The sequence below is a fragment of the Aethina tumida genome, chromosome 4 (genome assembly GCF_024364675.1).
Source record: "Aethina tumida isolate Nest 87 chromosome 4, icAetTumi1.1, whole genome shotgun sequence".
NCBI classification, from domain to species: Eukaryota; Metazoa; Arthropoda; class Insecta; order Coleoptera; family Nitidulidae; genus Aethina; species Aethina tumida.
The window spans coordinates 16,195,295-16,213,813 of NC_065438.1; the positions used below are offsets into that span (position 1 = coordinate 16,195,295).

The window sequence follows — 18,519 nt, forward strand, 5'->3', positions numbered from 1 at the left end:
ATATTATATATAAATTATTGTTTTGATAAATGTAATAAAAGATAATTAAAATGTAGAGTAATTAATTAATACTACATATTTATAATTTTAACTATATATAAATAAAAATAATTTTAATAATAAAATCATAAAATCTTGTTTTCTTCTTTTTCTAATATTTTTGAAAATGATAAAGATTAATTTCATAAATTCTCATAAATTTATTTATATTTTTTATTCAGTTATATGTATAAAATATTTGTTTAAAAAATATTAAAAAAAATAATTAAATAAAATAATATTTTTTATTTATTAAATTATGAATGTTAATAAATTTTTAATGACAAATTATTTATTAAATGTTAAATTGCGATAAAATTTACAAAATTCTGAATTTTTAAAAATTTATAGATGCCAGAAAATTATTTAAAATATAAATACTTTTTTATTGAATTCTTAATGTGAATTAATTATTGAAAATATTTCAAATTATGATGGCTTAAAATTTTCTAAAAAATATGATGGTTTATTAATAAAAAAAAACAATTTTTGTATTTTGAATATTAATGAATTTTTTTGAAAATTCTTCGTAGTACGATGGAATTGTATATAAATTCTAAATATTCAAAATTCTTGATTTTTATTTAAAAAATAAACAAAAAAATATTTTTTATTGAATTTTGAATGTAAATATATTTTTAATAATATTTCAAATGTGATGCAGATATATATTTTAAATGGTGCCATAAAAATTTCAAAATTCTTAATTTCTAAATATTTATAAATGCTGAAATATTATTTAATATATAAAAGATTTATTAACAAAAAATAATTTTTTAATTGATTTTTGAATGTTAATAAATTTTTGAAAATACTTCAAATTTTAATGTATTGTAGTTATAAAAATTTCTAAATTCTTAATATTTACAAAAAAAATTATTAAAAAACAATTTTTTATTGTATTTTGAATGTTAATACATAAAATTTTTAAAATTCTTTATTTTTAATTATTTTTTACATACAAGAAAATTTATTAATAAATTATATTTTATTCAATTTTGAAAATATTTCGAATTATGATGTATACATTATATATGTTGGCATAACATTTTCTAAATTATTGATATTTAATAATTTATATAAACGAAAATTATTTAAAATATGATGGTTCATTCATAAAAAAACAATTTGTGTATTGTATTTTGAATGTTAATAAATTTTTTAAATTTTTAATACTTACAAAAAAATTATTTAAAATGTGATGGTTTATTATTAAAAAACATTTTTTTATTATATGTTAATACATAAAATTTTTAATATTTTTTGTTTTTAATAAATTTTTTCATACAAGAAAATTGTTTAGAATATAAAAAAAATGTATTAGTAAAACATTTTTTATTGAATTTTGAAGGTTAATAAATTTTTTAAGAACTTTTTAAATTCTTAATTTTAAAAATTTATAAATGCCAAAACATTATATAAAAGATTTATTAATAAAAAATAATTTTTTAATTGGATTTTGAATGTTAATAAATTTTTGAAAACTCTTCAAACTAATATGAATTTTTAAATTCTTAATATTTACAAAAAAAAAAAAAAAAAATATTTAAAATATGATGGTTTATTAGTAAAAAGCAATTTTTTATTGTATTTTGAAGGTTAATACACAAAATTTTTAAAATTCTTTATTTTCAATATTTTTTTGTACAAGAAACTTGTTTAGAATATAAGAAAATGTATAAAAATTTTTAAATTCTTAATATTTACAAAAAAATTATTTAAAATATGATGGTTTATTAGTAAAAAACAATTTTTTTATTGTATTTTGAATATATATATATATATATATATATATATATATATATATAATTTTTAAAATTCTTTATTTTTAACAATTTTTCCATACAAGAAACTTGTTTAGAATATAAAAAAAATGTTGAATTTTGAAGGTTATTACATTTTTTCAATTATGATATAGTTATACATACATATATATACACATATAATGGATTAAGTGATATAAATTAATTTTTTATTAAAAATAAAATAAATTTTTTAATGACATACAAATAATAATAATTATGATGTAGTTATATATTTTTTAAAATTTTTAAAATTTTTAGTTTTGTAATAATTTATACATACAAGAAAATTATTTAAAATATAAGTATGAATAAAAGCAACTTCTTTATATTTTTATTGCATTTTTTTTATCATGCTTCAAATTATGAACAGTTTACAATTTAAATAAAATTTTATAATTAATACTAATAATAAGCAATTTAGGCCTTTTCTAGTCTCAAAAACAATTTAATAATTTTTAATTTCCAAAATTATATTTTTCTGTAGTAAAATATTTGCTACTTAAACACAACTTATTTAACTTGTGTTGCGTCAATGGTATGAATTCTGTACAAATTCGTAATAACGAAACCGAAGTTTGAAACTAAAAAAAAAAAAAAAACACGACGACACCCGTCGTCTCGACACTGGGCGTCGCACCCCCAAATAAACCGAAACGAAACCGTAAAGTTGGCACATAAAGTTCGAAATTTGAATCGGCGCTAGTCGAAAGGGCGCCAACGGCGACGACCGCAACGCCGCGACGAACTCAAATAAGACACACCCCCGGCGTGTGGTGCGAAGTCCGTGCGGCGCGACGCCGAATCGATAGCGCGCACAGGCGCACCAACCCCCCAACTCCACCTCGTTTTCGGCGTGTACAGTCCGCGTCGGCACGACCTCAGGAAACGCTCCGCGATTGTGGCACGCTCTCGGCGCCGCGACGCCCGCCGACTGTACTGTACACCTAAACTGGTTCACTAACATTACTCCTATGTATATTCCCGAGGAGAACTTTCCATTGGGGGAGCCGCTCTCGCGAACGGTATACCGTTTTTTGGACGATCACCTTTCTGGCGGTTTGTAGTGTTCGGTGTTGCGTTGTTACTTTTCGTTTTTCCTCCGTTCCGCGTTCACGTTTCCCGATTTTTATTCAATTGTCTTCGGCGAGAGGTCGTTTGCCTTCCACACGCAATACAGGGTCCAATTAATATTTGTTACATCCGAATAAAACGTGTACGTTTCCGTTTTTTGATTTCGTTTTCGTTCGTTTTTTAAAATCATTGGTGACATTTGTGTTGGACTTGATCGCACGTCGCGGGGCTGGTTTTGGTATGACTGATGACTTTGGATGGCATTCACTGACAGGATATAGAAATGTCGCAATATGATAGGTTACAACAATTTCAATAACCAAGGATATAATAAGTTGTTCACTCAGGTGAGGCCAATGCATATATCTATAAAGGCGAAAATCATTTATTGCAAAATTGTGCCGTTTTATGACGGTGATTTAGCCAAAACAACCCCTAGAGTACGCATGATATATGCGTCACTGTGACGTCACAATTTTGTTAGTAAACAAGATTTTTCGAAAATCGATCCTTGTTGTCAAGTAAGATTGAATTTTTTTTAAAGGAAAATCCATTTACAAGAACCATCTTATTATAATATTAATGTAAATCTCTTTATATCGAAATGGGGATTATAATATTCCGGCGCATCCACCATTTTTGTAACACCCCTTTTAGACTAGTAAATTAAATATTATTACTATTAGTTTAGTTAATAATTAAAATTACACCTTTAAATTAGTATTATGAACCAGTTTTAAATTTACTTACTTTAATGTTTATAACTAATTTTATTAGCAATTATTTCGTTTAAAACATCAAAATTAAGAATGGTCAACAACTTCAATTATTTTTAAAATTTTATGAATTTATTAATGTATTTAAACGTGTATAGTCTTTTAAAAATAATATTTGAATGAATTTTTGTGCTTTTTTCAACCAACAATTGTATTATTATGTATATTCTTGAGTGAATTTATTAACGATGTTAACTTAATTAATTAATTGGTAGTACTTCAGATTGAAATTCAGAATGGTACTAACATCAACATCAACAATATTTAAAGTCTATGAATTTATTAAAGTTTTCAGATGTATTTTGACTTTAAATATAATATTATTATGAATTAATTTTCATTTTATTAACCAACAATTGAATAACAGGACTCTAGAATAAAATTAAGAACATTAACATTCGTCATATTTAGATTCTATGAGTTCCTTCATGTTTCCAAAGTCCTTAAACATAATTTTGTAACGAATTCTTGTACATTTTTACAATCAAAAATTGAATTACTGTAATCTTCATAAAATTTATCAATGGTGCTAACATCAACATCAATCATATTTAAACTCCATAAATACCTTAATATTTTCAAAAGTGTATTGACGTTAAATATTATATTGTAATTAATTTTTTTATATTTTTCCAACCAACAATTGAATTATTGTAATATTGACTAAATTAAAAATGGTGCTAACATCAACATCAACTATATTTAAATTCTATGAGTTCATTAATGTTTTCAAATGTGTTTTGACCTTAAATAAGTTATTATAATGAATTCTTGTTCATTTAATTAACCGACAATTGAATAATAGGACCATAGGGTGGATTTAATAATGGTGTTAACATTAACATCTGTCATATTTAAATTCTATGAGTTCCTTCATGTTTCCAAAAGTGTATTGGCCTTAAACGTAATTTTGTAATGAATTCTTGTACATTTTTACAACCAAAAATTGAATTACTGTAATCTTCATAAAACTTATCAATGGTGCTAACATCAACATCAATCATATTTAATCTCTATAAATACCTTAATATTTTCAAAAGTGTATTGACGTCAAACATTATATTCAAGTGAATTTTTGTATATTTATCCAACCAACAATTGAATTATTGTAATATTGACTGAAATTAATAATGGTGCTAACATCAACATCAACCATATTTAAATTCTATGAGTTCATTAATATTTTCAAATGTGTTTTGACCCTAAATAACTTATTATAATGAATTCTTGTTAATTTTATTAACCGATAATTATATAACAGGACCATAGAGTGGAATTAAGAATGGTGCTAACATTAACGTTCGTCTTCTTTAAATTTTATAAGTTCTTTCATGTTTCCAAAAGTGTATTGTCCTTAAACATAATTTTGAAATGAATTCTTGTACATTTTTACAACCAAAAATTGAATTACTGTAATCTTCATAAAGTTTACCAATGGTGCTAACATCAACATCAACCATATTTAAATTCTATGAGTTCATTAATGTTTTCAAACGTGTTTTGACCCTAAATAAGTTATTATAATGAATTTTTGTTCATTTTCTTAACCGACAATTGAATAATAGGACCATAGAGTGGAATTAAGAATGGTGCTAACATTAACATTCGTCATATTTAAATTTTATGAGTTCCTTCATGTATCCAAAAGTGTATTATCTTTAAACATCATTTTGTAACGAATTCTTGTACAAGAATTCGTACATGTTTACAACCAAAAATTGAATTACTGTGAACTTCATAAAATTTATCAATGGTGCTAACATCAACATCAATCATATTTAATCTTTATAAATACCTTAATATTTTCAAAAGTGTATTGACGTCAAACATTATATTGTAATGAATTTTTGTATATTTTTCCAACCAACAATTGAATTATTGTAATATTGACTGAAATTAATAATGGTGCTAACATCAACATCAACCATATTTAAATTCTAAGTTCATTAATGTTTTCAAATGTGTTTTGACCATAAGTAACTTATTATAATGAATTCTTGTTCATTTTATTAATCGATAATTGTATAATAGGACCATAGAGTGAATTTAAGAATGGTGCTAACATTAACATTCGTCATAGTTAAATTCTATGAGTTCCTTCATGTTTCCAAAAGTGTATTGTCCTTAAACATAATTTTGAAATGAATTCTTGTACATTTTTACAACCAAAAATTGAATTACTGTAATCTTCATAAAGTTTACCAATGGTGCTAACATCAACATCAACCATATTTAAATTCTATGAGTTCATTAATGTTTTCAAACGTGTTTTGACCCTAAATAAGTTATTATAATGAATTTTTGTTCATTTTCTTAACCGACAATTGAATAATAGGACCATAGAGTGGAATTAGGAATGGTGCTAACATTAACATTCGTCATATTTAAATTTTATGAGTTCCTTCATGTATCCAAAAGTGTATTATCTTTAAACATCATTTTGTAACGAATTCTTGTACAAGAATTCGTACATGTTTACAACCAAAAATTGAATTACTGTGAACTTCATAAAATTTATCAATGGTGCTAACATCAATCATATTTAATCTTTATAAATACCTTAATATTTTCAAAAGTGTATTGACGTCAAACATTATATTGTAATGAATTTTTGTATATTTTTCCAACCAACAATTGAATTATTGTAAAATTGACTGAAATTAATAATGTTGCTAACATCAACATCAACCATATTTAAATTCTAAGTTCATTAATGTTTTCAAATGTGTTTTGACCATAAATAACTTATTATAATGAATTCTTGTTCATTTTATTAATCGATAATTGTATAATAGGACCATAGAGTGAATTTAAGAATGGTGCTAACATTAACATTCGTCATATTTAAATTCTATGAGTTCCTTCATGTTTCCAAAAGTGTATTGTCCTTAAACATAATTTTGAAATGAATTCTTGTACATTTTTACAACCAAAAATTGAATTACTGTAACCTTCATAAAGTTTACCAATGGTGCTAACATCAACATCAACCATATTTAAATTCTATGAGTTCATTAATGTTTTCAAACGTGTTTTGACCCTAAATAAGTTATTATAATGAATTTTTGTTCATTTTCTTAACCGACAATTGAATAATAGGACCATAGAGTGGAATTAGGAATGGTGCTAACATTAACATTCGTCATATTTAAATTTTATGAGTTCCTTCATGTATCCAAAAGTGTATTATCTTTAAACATCATTTTGTAACGAATTCTTGTACAAGAATTCGTACATGTTTACAACCAAAAATTGAATTACTGTGAACTTCATAAAATTTATCAATGGTGCTAACATCAACATCAATCATATTTAATCTTTATAAATACCTTAATATTTTCAAAAGTGTATTGACGTCAAACATTATATTGTAATGAATTTTTGTATATTTTTCCAACCAACAATTGAATTATTGTAATATTGACTGAAATTAATAATGGTGCTAACATCAACATCAACCATATTTAAATTCTAAGTTCATTAATGTTTTCAAATGTGTTTTGACCATAAATAACTTATTATAATGAATTCTTGTTCATTTTATTAATCGATAATTGTATAATAGGACCATAGAGTGAATTTAAGAATGGTGCTAACATTAACATTCGTCATATTTAAATTCTATGAGTTCCTTCATGTTTCCAAAAGTGTATTGTCCTTAAACATAATTTTGAAATGAATTCTTGTACATTTTTACAACCAAAAATTGAATTACTGTAACCTTCATAATGTTTACCAATGGTGCTAACATCAACATCAACCATATTTAAATTCTATGAGTTCATTAATGTTTTCAAATGTGTTTTGACCCTAAATAAGTTATTATAATGAATTTTTGTTCATTTTATTAACCGACAATTGAATAATAGGACCATAGAGTGGAATTAAGAATGGTGCTAACATTAACATTCGTCATATTTAAATTTTATGAGTTCCTTCATGTATCCAAAAGTGTATTATCTTTAAACATCATTTTGTAACGAATTCTTGTACAAGAATTCGTACATGTTTACAACCAAAAATTGAATTACTGTGAACTTCATAAAATTTATTAATGGTGCTAACATCAACATCAATCATATTTAATCTTTATAAATACCTTAATATTTTCAAAAGTGTATTGACGTCAAACATTATATTGTAATGAATTTTTGTATATTTTTCCAACCAACAATTGAATTATTGTAATATTGACTGAAATTAATAATGTTGCTAACATCAACATTCGTCATATTTAAATTCTAAGTTCATTAATGTTTTCAAATGTGTTTTGACCATAAATAACTTATTATAATGAATTCTTGTTCATTTTATTAATCGATAATTGTATAATAGGACCATAGAGTGAATTTAAGAATGGTGCTAACATTAACATTCGTCATATTTAAATTCTATGAGTTCCTTCATGTTTCCAAAAGTGTATTGTCCTTAAACATAATTTTGAAATGAATTCTTGTACATTTTTACAACCAAAAATTGAATTACTGTAATCTTCATAAAGTTTACCAATGGTGCTAACATCAACATCAACCATATTTAAATTCTATGAGTTCCTTCATGTTTCCAAAAGTGTATTGTCCTTAAACATAATTTTGAAATGAATTCTTGTACATTTTTACAACCAAAAATTGAATTACTGTAACCTTCATAAAGTTTACCAATGGTGCTAACATCAACATCAACCATATTTAAATTCTATGAGTTCATTAATGTTTTCAAATGTGTTTTGACCTTAAATAAGTTATTATAATGAATTTTTGTTCATTTAATTAACCGACAATTGAATAATAGGACCATAGAGTGGATTTAAGAATGGTGCTAACATTAACATTCGTCATATTTAAATTATATGAGTTCCTTCATGTTTTCAAAAGTGTATGTCCTTAAACATAATTTTGTAACGAATTCTTGTACATTTTTACAATCAAAAATTGAATTACTGTAATCTTCATAAAATTTATCAATGGTGCTAACATTAACATCAATCATATTTTTACTCCATTATTTTAAATTTTTTCAACCAACAATTGTACCAACAATGTAATCTTGATTGCAATTACTGATGGTGCTGACATCAACATCAGCCATATTTAAACTCTATGAACTTTTATTATGAATTTCTGTGTATGTTATTAACCAATAATTGAATAGCAGCACTTTGAACTGAAATTAAAAATGGTGCTAACATCAACATACATCAGATTTAAACTATGACTACGATTTCCTGTCCATTTTTTAATCCAACAATTGAATAACTATACTCTTGGCTGAACGCTTATTTATAGATTTATGACTGAACTATAACAAGTTCAGTTTCATTAAAACCGTCTGTGTTTAGCCGTTGAAATTACACGTTTGTTTCCTTTAAAAATCAATTAAAAGTTCAAATGATCACATTTTGGCAGAGCCCAAAAAAACGTCTGCGAATGCAAACCGTATCGGATTTAAGCAGAAACCGTGTGTTTACATATTAAATGGAATGTGCACAATGTTTATATTTGTGTGATTAATGTACCTCACGTTTAATGTTCATGTTAAGTTAATTGCCATTGTGCATTTTCACAACATCTGCGAACTATTTTTAATTTCAGTTACATTTTTCACGATATCGATCAGCGGAGCAGATAAAATTGTGTTTAATGGTTATGCTATTTCGGCACGAATGGCCCGTGTTTGTTCGTAAAATGTTTTACTGCTTTATTTGAATATCAACACGTCAACACAACACATATTAATATAAGACTGTTTTCTGATCTTAGAAATTAGCCTTTTTCTGAAGAGCCAGCATTTAGGTCAGTTTTTGATACCAAGTCTGGCGTTCATTGGATCTTAGCCAATGTCCCAGTTTGATAATGTACGATTTCCAGTTTATTATTCATGGAACGGCTACAAAATCCACGCCGTAAAATGTCGCCGGTCCAATCGATTTTTAAACATCGGACGCCTCTTTTTTATTTATTCTTAAGATGCCCGCAATAAATGTTTGCCCAAACACTGCGATTGTTTTAACCTACAGTTTTAGCCCCGTAAATTGGAATATATATGTTAGCTTACGTCATCACCTTCACCGATGGACCGATGCGACGTGCTCACATCTATTTAGACTAGTTTTGTTTTATAAGCAAATCTGAAGTATTTGTTTACATTTAATAATCGGGGCAGTTCTTAAGAAAGAACCAGGCAGTCAAGCTTTAGATGTCGAGGGTTAAACTACGTTTGTTGTAATAAAGCGTATTATTGTGAATTTAGTGTTTTAATCAAACTAAAAAGCCAGATTAACAGTCGCTAATCTATCATCAGAAGTGGGATAAAGGATATCTTCTCGTGAATTATTTCCGGAAGAGAGGACCTAAAAAAATATTTTTTTTTTTTTTTGTGTTTCTTTGTGAACGAACAGACAATAGTGAAAAACACAAACGCGCAGTGAGTCCGAACGTTGTGAACATTACCGAAAGTGCATCGGAGAGAGACTAGCAGCAAGAAAGTAACAACAGATTCCAAAAACAAAACATGGAAATTTTATCGACAATGGCCAACGCCCAAACTACTCAAGCAACATTGAAGATGGCTGCGCAGAAGGTTTAAGTGTGGCTGCAGCGCAGTTTCGACTTGTAAGATTTAGAAATTGCATTTGAGGAACATGACTTGAATTTGTCAGGAATGGACGAGTGGGTTACGAAAGAAATAAAAGAACAACCGAATGGATATTTTAGACATCTTGTGAAAAACTTTGCAACTTTAACAGCACCGATATCTGCACTGTTACGTGAGGGAAAATCTTTTGAATGGACATTTAAATGTGAAAATGTACGATTGATTTCTTATCCGATTTTCAACATTTTTGATCTGGAATTGTCAACCGAACTACATACAGAAGCAAGTTCGTTAGGATTAGATGTCGTTGTTAGCTGTCGAATAGAGGAAAGTTGAAACCAAAGTATCACGGACCCTTTGAGGTAACGCATTGTTTACCTAATGAGAGGTACGCACTCCGAAGGATTGGCAGCCGAGGTAGAACTACAATAGCAGCGCATGAACAGTTACGAACCTGGCCAGATACAGAAATTCTATAAGGTATGATGGATATAGATTTATTTAATAAGATTGATGTGTGAATGTGTGTAAAGGTCCCTGCTTAGTAGGCTGTTTAAGGTCCCTGTGTATCAGGCTATATGTGAAGGTCCCTGCTTAGTAGGCTATGATTAAGGTCCCTGCTCGGCAGGCTATTTTTAAGGTCCCTGCGTCGCAGGCTATGTTTGAGGTCCCTACTTTGCAGGCTATGTTTAAGGTCCCTACTTTGCAGGCTATGTTTAAAGGTCCCTGCTCGGCAGGCTATGTTTAAGGTCCCTGCTCTGCAGGCTTAGATTGTTGTGTTCTGGGTCTGTGAGACAAGCGGGTAATAGACCTGGTAGTGGTTGAACCGCCTCTGAGCTCCTGGCTAGAATATGGTATCTTTTGATAGCACTTGAGAGTCATGGGTGTAACAGACCTGTTGATGGTTGAGCCGCCTCTGAGCTTCTAGTGGTTGTTAACTGTGCCACATAACAGTCTATTTTGTTAAATGAAATAAGGTTTAGACTTAGTTCTTCGAATATATTTTGAGCTTGTACTGCTGTTATAATGTTTACAGATTACCGGTGTCAGGTGAATCTTTGCAAAACTGCGGAAGGTGCGAGGACGCCCCACATGTCAGGAAGGCCGTGTTAGCTTACGTCATCACCTTCACCGATGGACCGATGCGACGTGCTCACATCTATTTAGACTAGTTTTGTTTTATAAGCAAATCTGAAGTATTTGTTTACATTTAATAATCGGGGCAGTTCTTAAGAAAGAACCAGGCAGTCAAGCTTTAGATGTCGAGGGTTAAACTACGTTTGTTGTAATAAAGCGTATTATTGTGAATTTAGTGTTTTAATCAAACTAAAAAGCCAGATTAACAGTCGCTAATCTATCATATATATTTTTCAACGCTCCCACTCGACGCCCAGAATAAATTCCCAAACAAACAAAAACCGAAAATCCGTCCGTGCACCAGTCAGTATGTCTGGAAGTCAGTGTCAAATATGTATAGGAGGCGACACGTGAGTTACAAAAGCTGTTTTAAAAAAAAAAAAAAAAAACATCCCCGGTCGAAGCCGGAGGAAATTTGCATGTTTTTAAAAAGGGGCAGGACGAAGTAATATAATTAGTGCAATTTTAATTAGTGTTTATGTGATTCACGAACAAACTTGAAGCAGGAAATGAATCTCACTTTAACCTCAAGTTATTATTATTATTAAAGTTTCATTGAAATATTTTCCAGTCCGGCATTAAAAATGATATTAGACAAAATATTATCTCGACCTCGTTCGTGGCCAAGAATGAATTTAGCCAGTGTAAATAATAAAAGCCATTAAATTATACCATTAAAATATAGATGACACATAAACCTTAAGACTTTAATCTTCTTTGTGTGTGTGTGTATAATAATGATTTCTTTTTATAACTCACTCATTATTTATTGGCTCTCGTATAGATTTTGATCAAGGCATTAGTGTGACAACCTCTGAATTGTCAACAGACACACAATAATGCATTCTTTGTACAAGACATTGATGTCACATTTTGCCAGACATAACGTGAGTGTGTTATTTTCCGCTGTAACTTGTAAATGGATTTTTATTTTACATTTATATATATATTGTGTGTATTTGTTAATTGAGAAAAGTGTTTAAACAGATGGAATCTGTGCGGTACAGTAGCCCTCAAAATGTTACTTTTGTGCAACGCATCAACACCATTTACAGACGTGCAGGATAAAAATAAATTTTTGCTTGTTTTGTTAATAAATTTTAGACCTCAAGCGCAGTCGTAAATTTCACAACATTTATTTTACATCCTTCAACGCGATCAGGTAAATATTATCAATATACAAAAAGGTTATTTTTTATCCTGCACAGCTACGATTGGGGATCGTGAGATCATGTAAAAAAGCTCTTCTTAATACCTTGTAGGATTGGAGGAGATTAGTAACATTTTAAGAGTTACTGGTAAGCTACATCCTTGTAAAATATCTGTCGCATGCTTGCCAGTGACACTGCAAGTAACCTATGTCCAAATACACAACTCTGGTAAGATATAAACGAATTTTATTATTATTATTATTATTATTACTACTGTTATCAAGTTCACCTTTAATGCCTGTTTTGACTGCACTTTTTGAAGTTCTTGGATTGTATCAGTAGTTAGTAGGATAGAAGGATTCCTTGGTAGGTAAAGTCACTTCTTCGACTCATTTCCATTTCATCTAAGCACTGACGACTCTTCTAAAGTACTATCAGAAGTTGTGCATTAGCATTGTACTGAGATTAGATTGTAGATGGTTAACTAAGTCACAACTGACAACCAATACATCATCGATTAGACTCTTAGATACAATAGCAATAGCACCTTGATACAATACATCAATAGACATTACCGAAGTACTACTAGTAAACTAGGTATTTTAGAGTACTACAATAGTAAATCATGAGATCAGCCACCATTTCACGTCCATTGATCATCTTTCGGAGTTAAGTTTGTTTAGCCTAGAGACTAGATGAATAACTCAGCCGGAGGCCCGGACATTAATGTTTTGCTTCTGTTGCAGGGCTCAGCTGATTCAAACTATTCTCAGCCTTCTTCGGATCTGTCGCTGGACGAAGAGAAAGAAACGCTTCGTCGGGAGAAGGAACGTCAAGCACTTAGTCAATTGGAAAAGGCGAGGGTGAGTGCGAATAATATTTCGTTACGTGCATCGGAAACTTTACGCCGACGTAATTACCGTTTAATTACGGTCCGAGCTTCGCAAAACAAAGCGATAAGTTTTGCTGCATTAACGTGCTTTCGTGCGAACGAATTTTACACGTTGCAGTGGAAAGTTGAGAGACGTTTTTCGGTCCGACTTCGGCCGCAACTTTATGAGTGATATTATTGGTTTTATGTCCGCCTGAAATGGAAACTCCGGGGAAAAGTTTAAATGAAAGTTTCGGCATGGAAAAACTACCAGTACCATGTGGGTTTTATTGGTGGTTTTTTCGCTGTGTTGTACGTAATAATTCATGCGGTTTTATTTGTTCCAGACAAAGTCGGTAGCATTTGCTGTCAGAACTAACGTAGCGTATGACGGTACACTAGACGACGATTCTCCAGTTCATGGATATGCTATTTCCTTTGAAGTTAGAGATTTTTTACACATAAAGGTAATCGCATCCCTCATTGTTGCTTTCAAAACTGACATTCCTGTTTTAGGAAAAGTACGACAACAACTGGTGGATCGGTCGTTTGGTGAAAGAAGGCTGCGACATCGGCTTCATTCCTTCTCCGGTCAAGCTAGAGAACTTGAGACTGCAACAAGCGCAAACGAGAACCACCAAGCTCTATTCGAGTAAAACTAGCTCCAATTCTAATATAGGGGCCGCTGGTAACGGTGTTTCCAGAGGTAGCACTCCTCCCACGCCCGGTATGTCCCATCCAAATCGTTATTTTTTTCGATGTTTTGTATCTACGTGGAATGACTTGTACAATTATTATTTGATTTGGTGGCCTACACAAGTTTGGTTCTTGGTCTTGACAATTATCGCAACAGTATGGTTTGTGTTTTGGTACCTTTTTGGTTACGTTTATTTTCGAGTTTTACTTTAGTTTGACAGTTGATTTGATGGTCCAGCCAGATGCATTTAAAAAATATGTAAATTGTGAACCAGACAACAAAAATGTGTTTTTAAATTCTGGAGTAAGAGTCCGAAATTTCTTGATTTAGTGCTGAACTCACAACCTTTGATGTGTTCACTTTATTTTAATTGTTATTTGTAATATAATTATGGTATGACTTGCATATATATTTTAAATTTGCTGATCAACAATGGTGTGTTTTATTTTTTGGAATGCTTTCTACGTATTGAGGGCATGACTATCGTAAATTATTTTTATTTCTGTATTTTTATTTACGATCCCCTGTATCCAAAGTCCACAAAAAATCCCTTACCACACGTAGAAAGTAGTACAAGTAGTCTAGAAACCAGTAGAATAGCTTCAAAATATGCTTCTACAACAACAAACTCGCCCAAAATAAAAAGCAGAGGTAGAAACATATTTCCCAAGTAGTCCTGAGTAAGCTCAATTTTTCATCCATTAATATTCAGCTCACTCAGCAATTTGGACAAATTATTATTGTATAAATTAATACAAATTCCAATTTTCCAGGAGATGAATCCGACTCAGTGGGCAACGCAAGATCGGGTAAAACTCTCACAACACCACCTGCCAAAGAGAAGAAAAAACCGTTCTTCAAGAAACAAGAAGCTACTGCACCGTATGACGTAGTTCCTTCAATGCGGCCTGTAGTTCTAGTAGGACCTTCGCTAAAAGGTTACGAAGTCACGGACATGATGCAAAAAGCCTTATTTGATTTTTTAAAGCATAGATTTGAAGGAAGGTACGTCTGGACGTGACCCCAATTGACACGAGACCATAACTTGTTTGTTTTAGAATAATTATCACTAGGGTAATGGCGGATATTTCTTTAGCAAAACGTTCTCTATTAAATAATCCCTCGAAAAGGGCGATCATAGATCAGAGACGATCAACTTGTTTACTAGAGGTCCAATCTGAAATCGAAAGAATTTTTGAGCTTGCTACTACGTTGCAACTTGTGGTGCTGGATTGTGATACAATAAACCATCCTTCGCAGCTTGCCAAAACTTCTTTAGCTCCGTGTATTGTTTATTTAAAAATAGCTAGTCCTAAGGTGAGTATTGGTATAGTTTCCACCACAATTTCTAAAAGGAACCCCTTAGGTGTTGCAAAGGTTAATAAAATCACGTGGCAAAAGCCAGGCCAGACATCTGAACGTCCAAATGGTGGCGTCGGAGAAGCTGGCGCAGTGCCCACCGGAAATGTTCGACGTGATATTGGATGAAAACCAACTTGAGGAAGCTTGCGAACATATAGCTGAATATTTAGAAGTATGCATCACGTATTAATCACAGTCACCTTCTTAACTAACTAACGTGTCATGTTGTCAGGCTTATTATAGAGCTACGCATCCGGAAACTACAATGCCCAATGTACCTCGACCAATTGGAAGTTCGCCTCAAGCTTCGCCTAGTGGGGATCAAGGCAGACCCACACTACCAGGTAAAACTCGTTTTAAACGTTGCTCCCTTTATTTTATTATTAACACTTCACTAATGTACCAATGGGGGGTTTTTAGTTACAGCTTTTGTACTGCAGTAGTAAACATACTTTTTATACTAGTAGTTGCTTTTTTATACAAGGAACACAAAAGTTGTAACGGTGGTCTAAATTATTATACATTGGGATCATGTACTTAGTAACTGTGTCAAATGAACATCATTCACTAGTTAATGAAGGGGTAGTTTCATTTTCATTTGGTGTAGTTATTGAGTGATGTGTGTTGCAAAATTCCCATAACTTCACTAACAATTCCTAACTGTGGCTAATATCTTTTCCAGCACACCAAGATGTATATGGATTCTCACACGAATCTAGAGGTAGTCATGCAGGTGTTAGATACATAGGATTGCAAAGTTGGGAATCTGTAGACTCACTAGAATCACTGTCTTTCTTATAAAACAAATACCACTGCATGATTGTCTTGAATTATGCATCAGTTTATTATTTACAGTATTGTTGAACATGTATATGCATTAGCTTAGTATCGTTTATTTATTCTTGCATTTTGTTACTTCTATGATAACCAACTTAAATATACTATGTAATGTTTGTTTTGGAAACATAACATTGATGTCAGTTATTTAGAAATCTATATTTGATAAATTAGACCATAGATACATGTAGGCAAAGTATTTAGAGGGAAGGATTGAGATGTTATCTTTCCAAAAACTTCTGTAACACTCCAATTTCATAATCTATATAAAATATATTCGCTATATGAAACTGTTATGTGTAACGTGGGTCCAAAAAGCAATGTTATTTTGAATAAATCTCTATGAAACAATAACAAATTTTATTTATTTCTTTTCATTTCGAATGTTTTTCAGATTATTCCGGTTCAATGACACCTATTCCGACTAACTATTAATCACGATTACCCGTACTCTTTAAATCCAAACAAAAATACGAAATACAGGTTCAGTTCAGTTTGCACGGTATTTTAATATGTTCTTTCTTTTTTCTGTTTTCGATTTGCTTCGCTACACGTCATAATGCAACGCTTTTTCGCTATGCACACTAAAAAACGAAAATTATACGATTAAAAATTCAGCTGCGAATGTTTCACCAAGCCCCGGCAAAATATGGCGGGCTGGTTCCACAGATTTATTTGCTTAAGCTTTGAGAAGCATTTTGTAAGTTTAGTTTTTTTTGGTAGTGGTTAGGATTTCAGTATTGCACGTGGGGTGTTTTTACTAATCACTGTGTTGTTTGTATTTGCGACTGGACTAAGGATGATTTTCAGATCAATCGATTGATTAGTTCCGCCTTGTAATCAAAGGGCTGAGAAATCAATGTGGGACACGAAAATAAACTGACGTTTAAACATCTACGTTTGTTCAGGTTTTGTAGGTCAACGTTGATTGGAATTATTTCCTGATGTTATCTTAGCATGGGTGGCTGACATCTTCAGAGGTATGATCTGTTTTATGGCTTTGTGGTACCGGTATAGGAAGTTATTTCATTTGGAACGACTGAAGGATTAGTAATGGGCTGTCCTCTAAGTTCAGTCATCGCCAATTTCTTTATGGAATAGTTACAACAAAAAGTGTTAGGGACTTTCTGTTTGCTATTGTAACGTAAATGGTACTTTCGTGATAGGGAAACATGGACAAGAAAAACTAGAAACTTAAACTCTAGAAATGGTAATTTCAACTTCTTAATGGAATTGGAGGAGAAGAACCAAATACCTTCTTTAGATGTTCTAGTAACAAGGCAAGAGGGACCCTCAAATAACATCTGAGATATACAGCATACCATGCTCTTCCTGAAGAGTATATATCGGTACAACAAAACGTTCAATGGAGAGTAGAATTAAAGAGCTAACCTCGTCTAGTGGATACCACAAAAAGAAGAAATCCTAAAATATTATAATATGTGGACAGCAGTCCTCAGAAACTGAATGATTCCTAAACATATAAGAACCACCACATCAGTTATCTAAATTATCAGCCAGATGTCAAAGAAACAACAGACAATTTCAACTTCTCAATGGAAATGGAGGAGCAGAACCAAATACCTACTTTAGATGTTCTAGTAACAAGACAAGAGGGACCCTCAAATAACATCTGAGATATACAGCATACCATGCTCTTCCGGGAGAGTATATACAGGTACAACAAAACGTTCAATAGAGAGTAGAATTAAAGAGCTAACCTCGACTAGTCGATACCACAAAAAGAAGGAATCCTAAAATATTATAAAATTTGGACACCAGTCCTCAGAAACTGAATGATTCCTAAACATATAAGAACCACCACATCAGTTATCTAAATTATCAGCCAGATGTCAAAGAAACAACAGACAATTTCAACTTCTCAATGGAAATGGAGGAGCAGAACCAAATACCTACTTTAGATGTTCTAGTAACAAGACAAGAGGGACCCTCAAATAACATCTGAGATATACAGCATACCATGCTCTTCCGGAAGAGTATATATCGGAACAACAAAACGTTCAATAGAGAGTGGAATTAAAGAGCTAACCTCGACGAGTGGATACCAGAAAAAGAAGAAATCCTAAAATATTATAATATGTGGACAGCAGTCCTCAGAAACTGAATGATTCCTAAACATATAAGAACCACCACATCAGTTATCTAAGTTGTCAGCCAG

The 18,519-nt window shown here is 30.8% G+C and overlaps 1 protein-coding gene and 1 long non-coding RNA gene across 11 annotated transcripts in view; both read left to right on the forward strand.

Annotated features, from left to right (window-relative positions):
• The window catches only part of LOC109603330 (voltage-dependent L-type calcium channel subunit beta-2), a 174,730-nt gene that overhangs the window by 151,646 nt on the left and 4,565 nt on the right, over nucleotides 1–18,519 (forward strand). For 3 of the 10 annotated variants that reach the window (XM_049965860.1, XM_049965864.1, XM_020019805.2), the window contains 8 exons: nucleotides 13,320–13,436; nucleotides 13,792–13,911; nucleotides 13,961–14,171; nucleotides 14,915–15,146; nucleotides 15,200–15,458; nucleotides 15,508–15,675; nucleotides 15,736–15,847; nucleotides 16,186–16,224. In XM_049965860.1, coding sequence (XP_049821817.1) covers nucleotides 13,320–13,436; nucleotides 13,792–13,911; nucleotides 13,961–14,171; nucleotides 14,915–15,146; nucleotides 15,200–15,458; nucleotides 15,508–15,675; nucleotides 15,736–15,847; nucleotides 16,186–16,224 — 1,258 coding nt within the window. Of the gene's footprint in view, nucleotides 1–3,189; nucleotides 3,263–12,684; nucleotides 12,802–13,319; nucleotides 13,437–13,791; nucleotides 13,912–13,960; nucleotides 14,172–14,914; nucleotides 15,147–15,199; nucleotides 15,459–15,507; nucleotides 15,676–15,735; nucleotides 15,848–16,185; nucleotides 16,225–16,734; nucleotides 16,843–18,519 lie in introns of those variants that run through there. The other 7 variants (XM_020019811.2, XM_020019806.2, XR_007547776.1 and 4 more) reach the window with 7 other exon arrangements.
• LOC126265240 (uncharacterized) lies at nucleotides 9,938–11,593 on the forward strand. The gene is made up of 2 exons (XR_007547782.1): nucleotides 9,938–10,818; nucleotides 10,872–11,593. It is a non-coding gene; the product is annotated as an uncharacterized LOC126265240 (long non-coding RNA).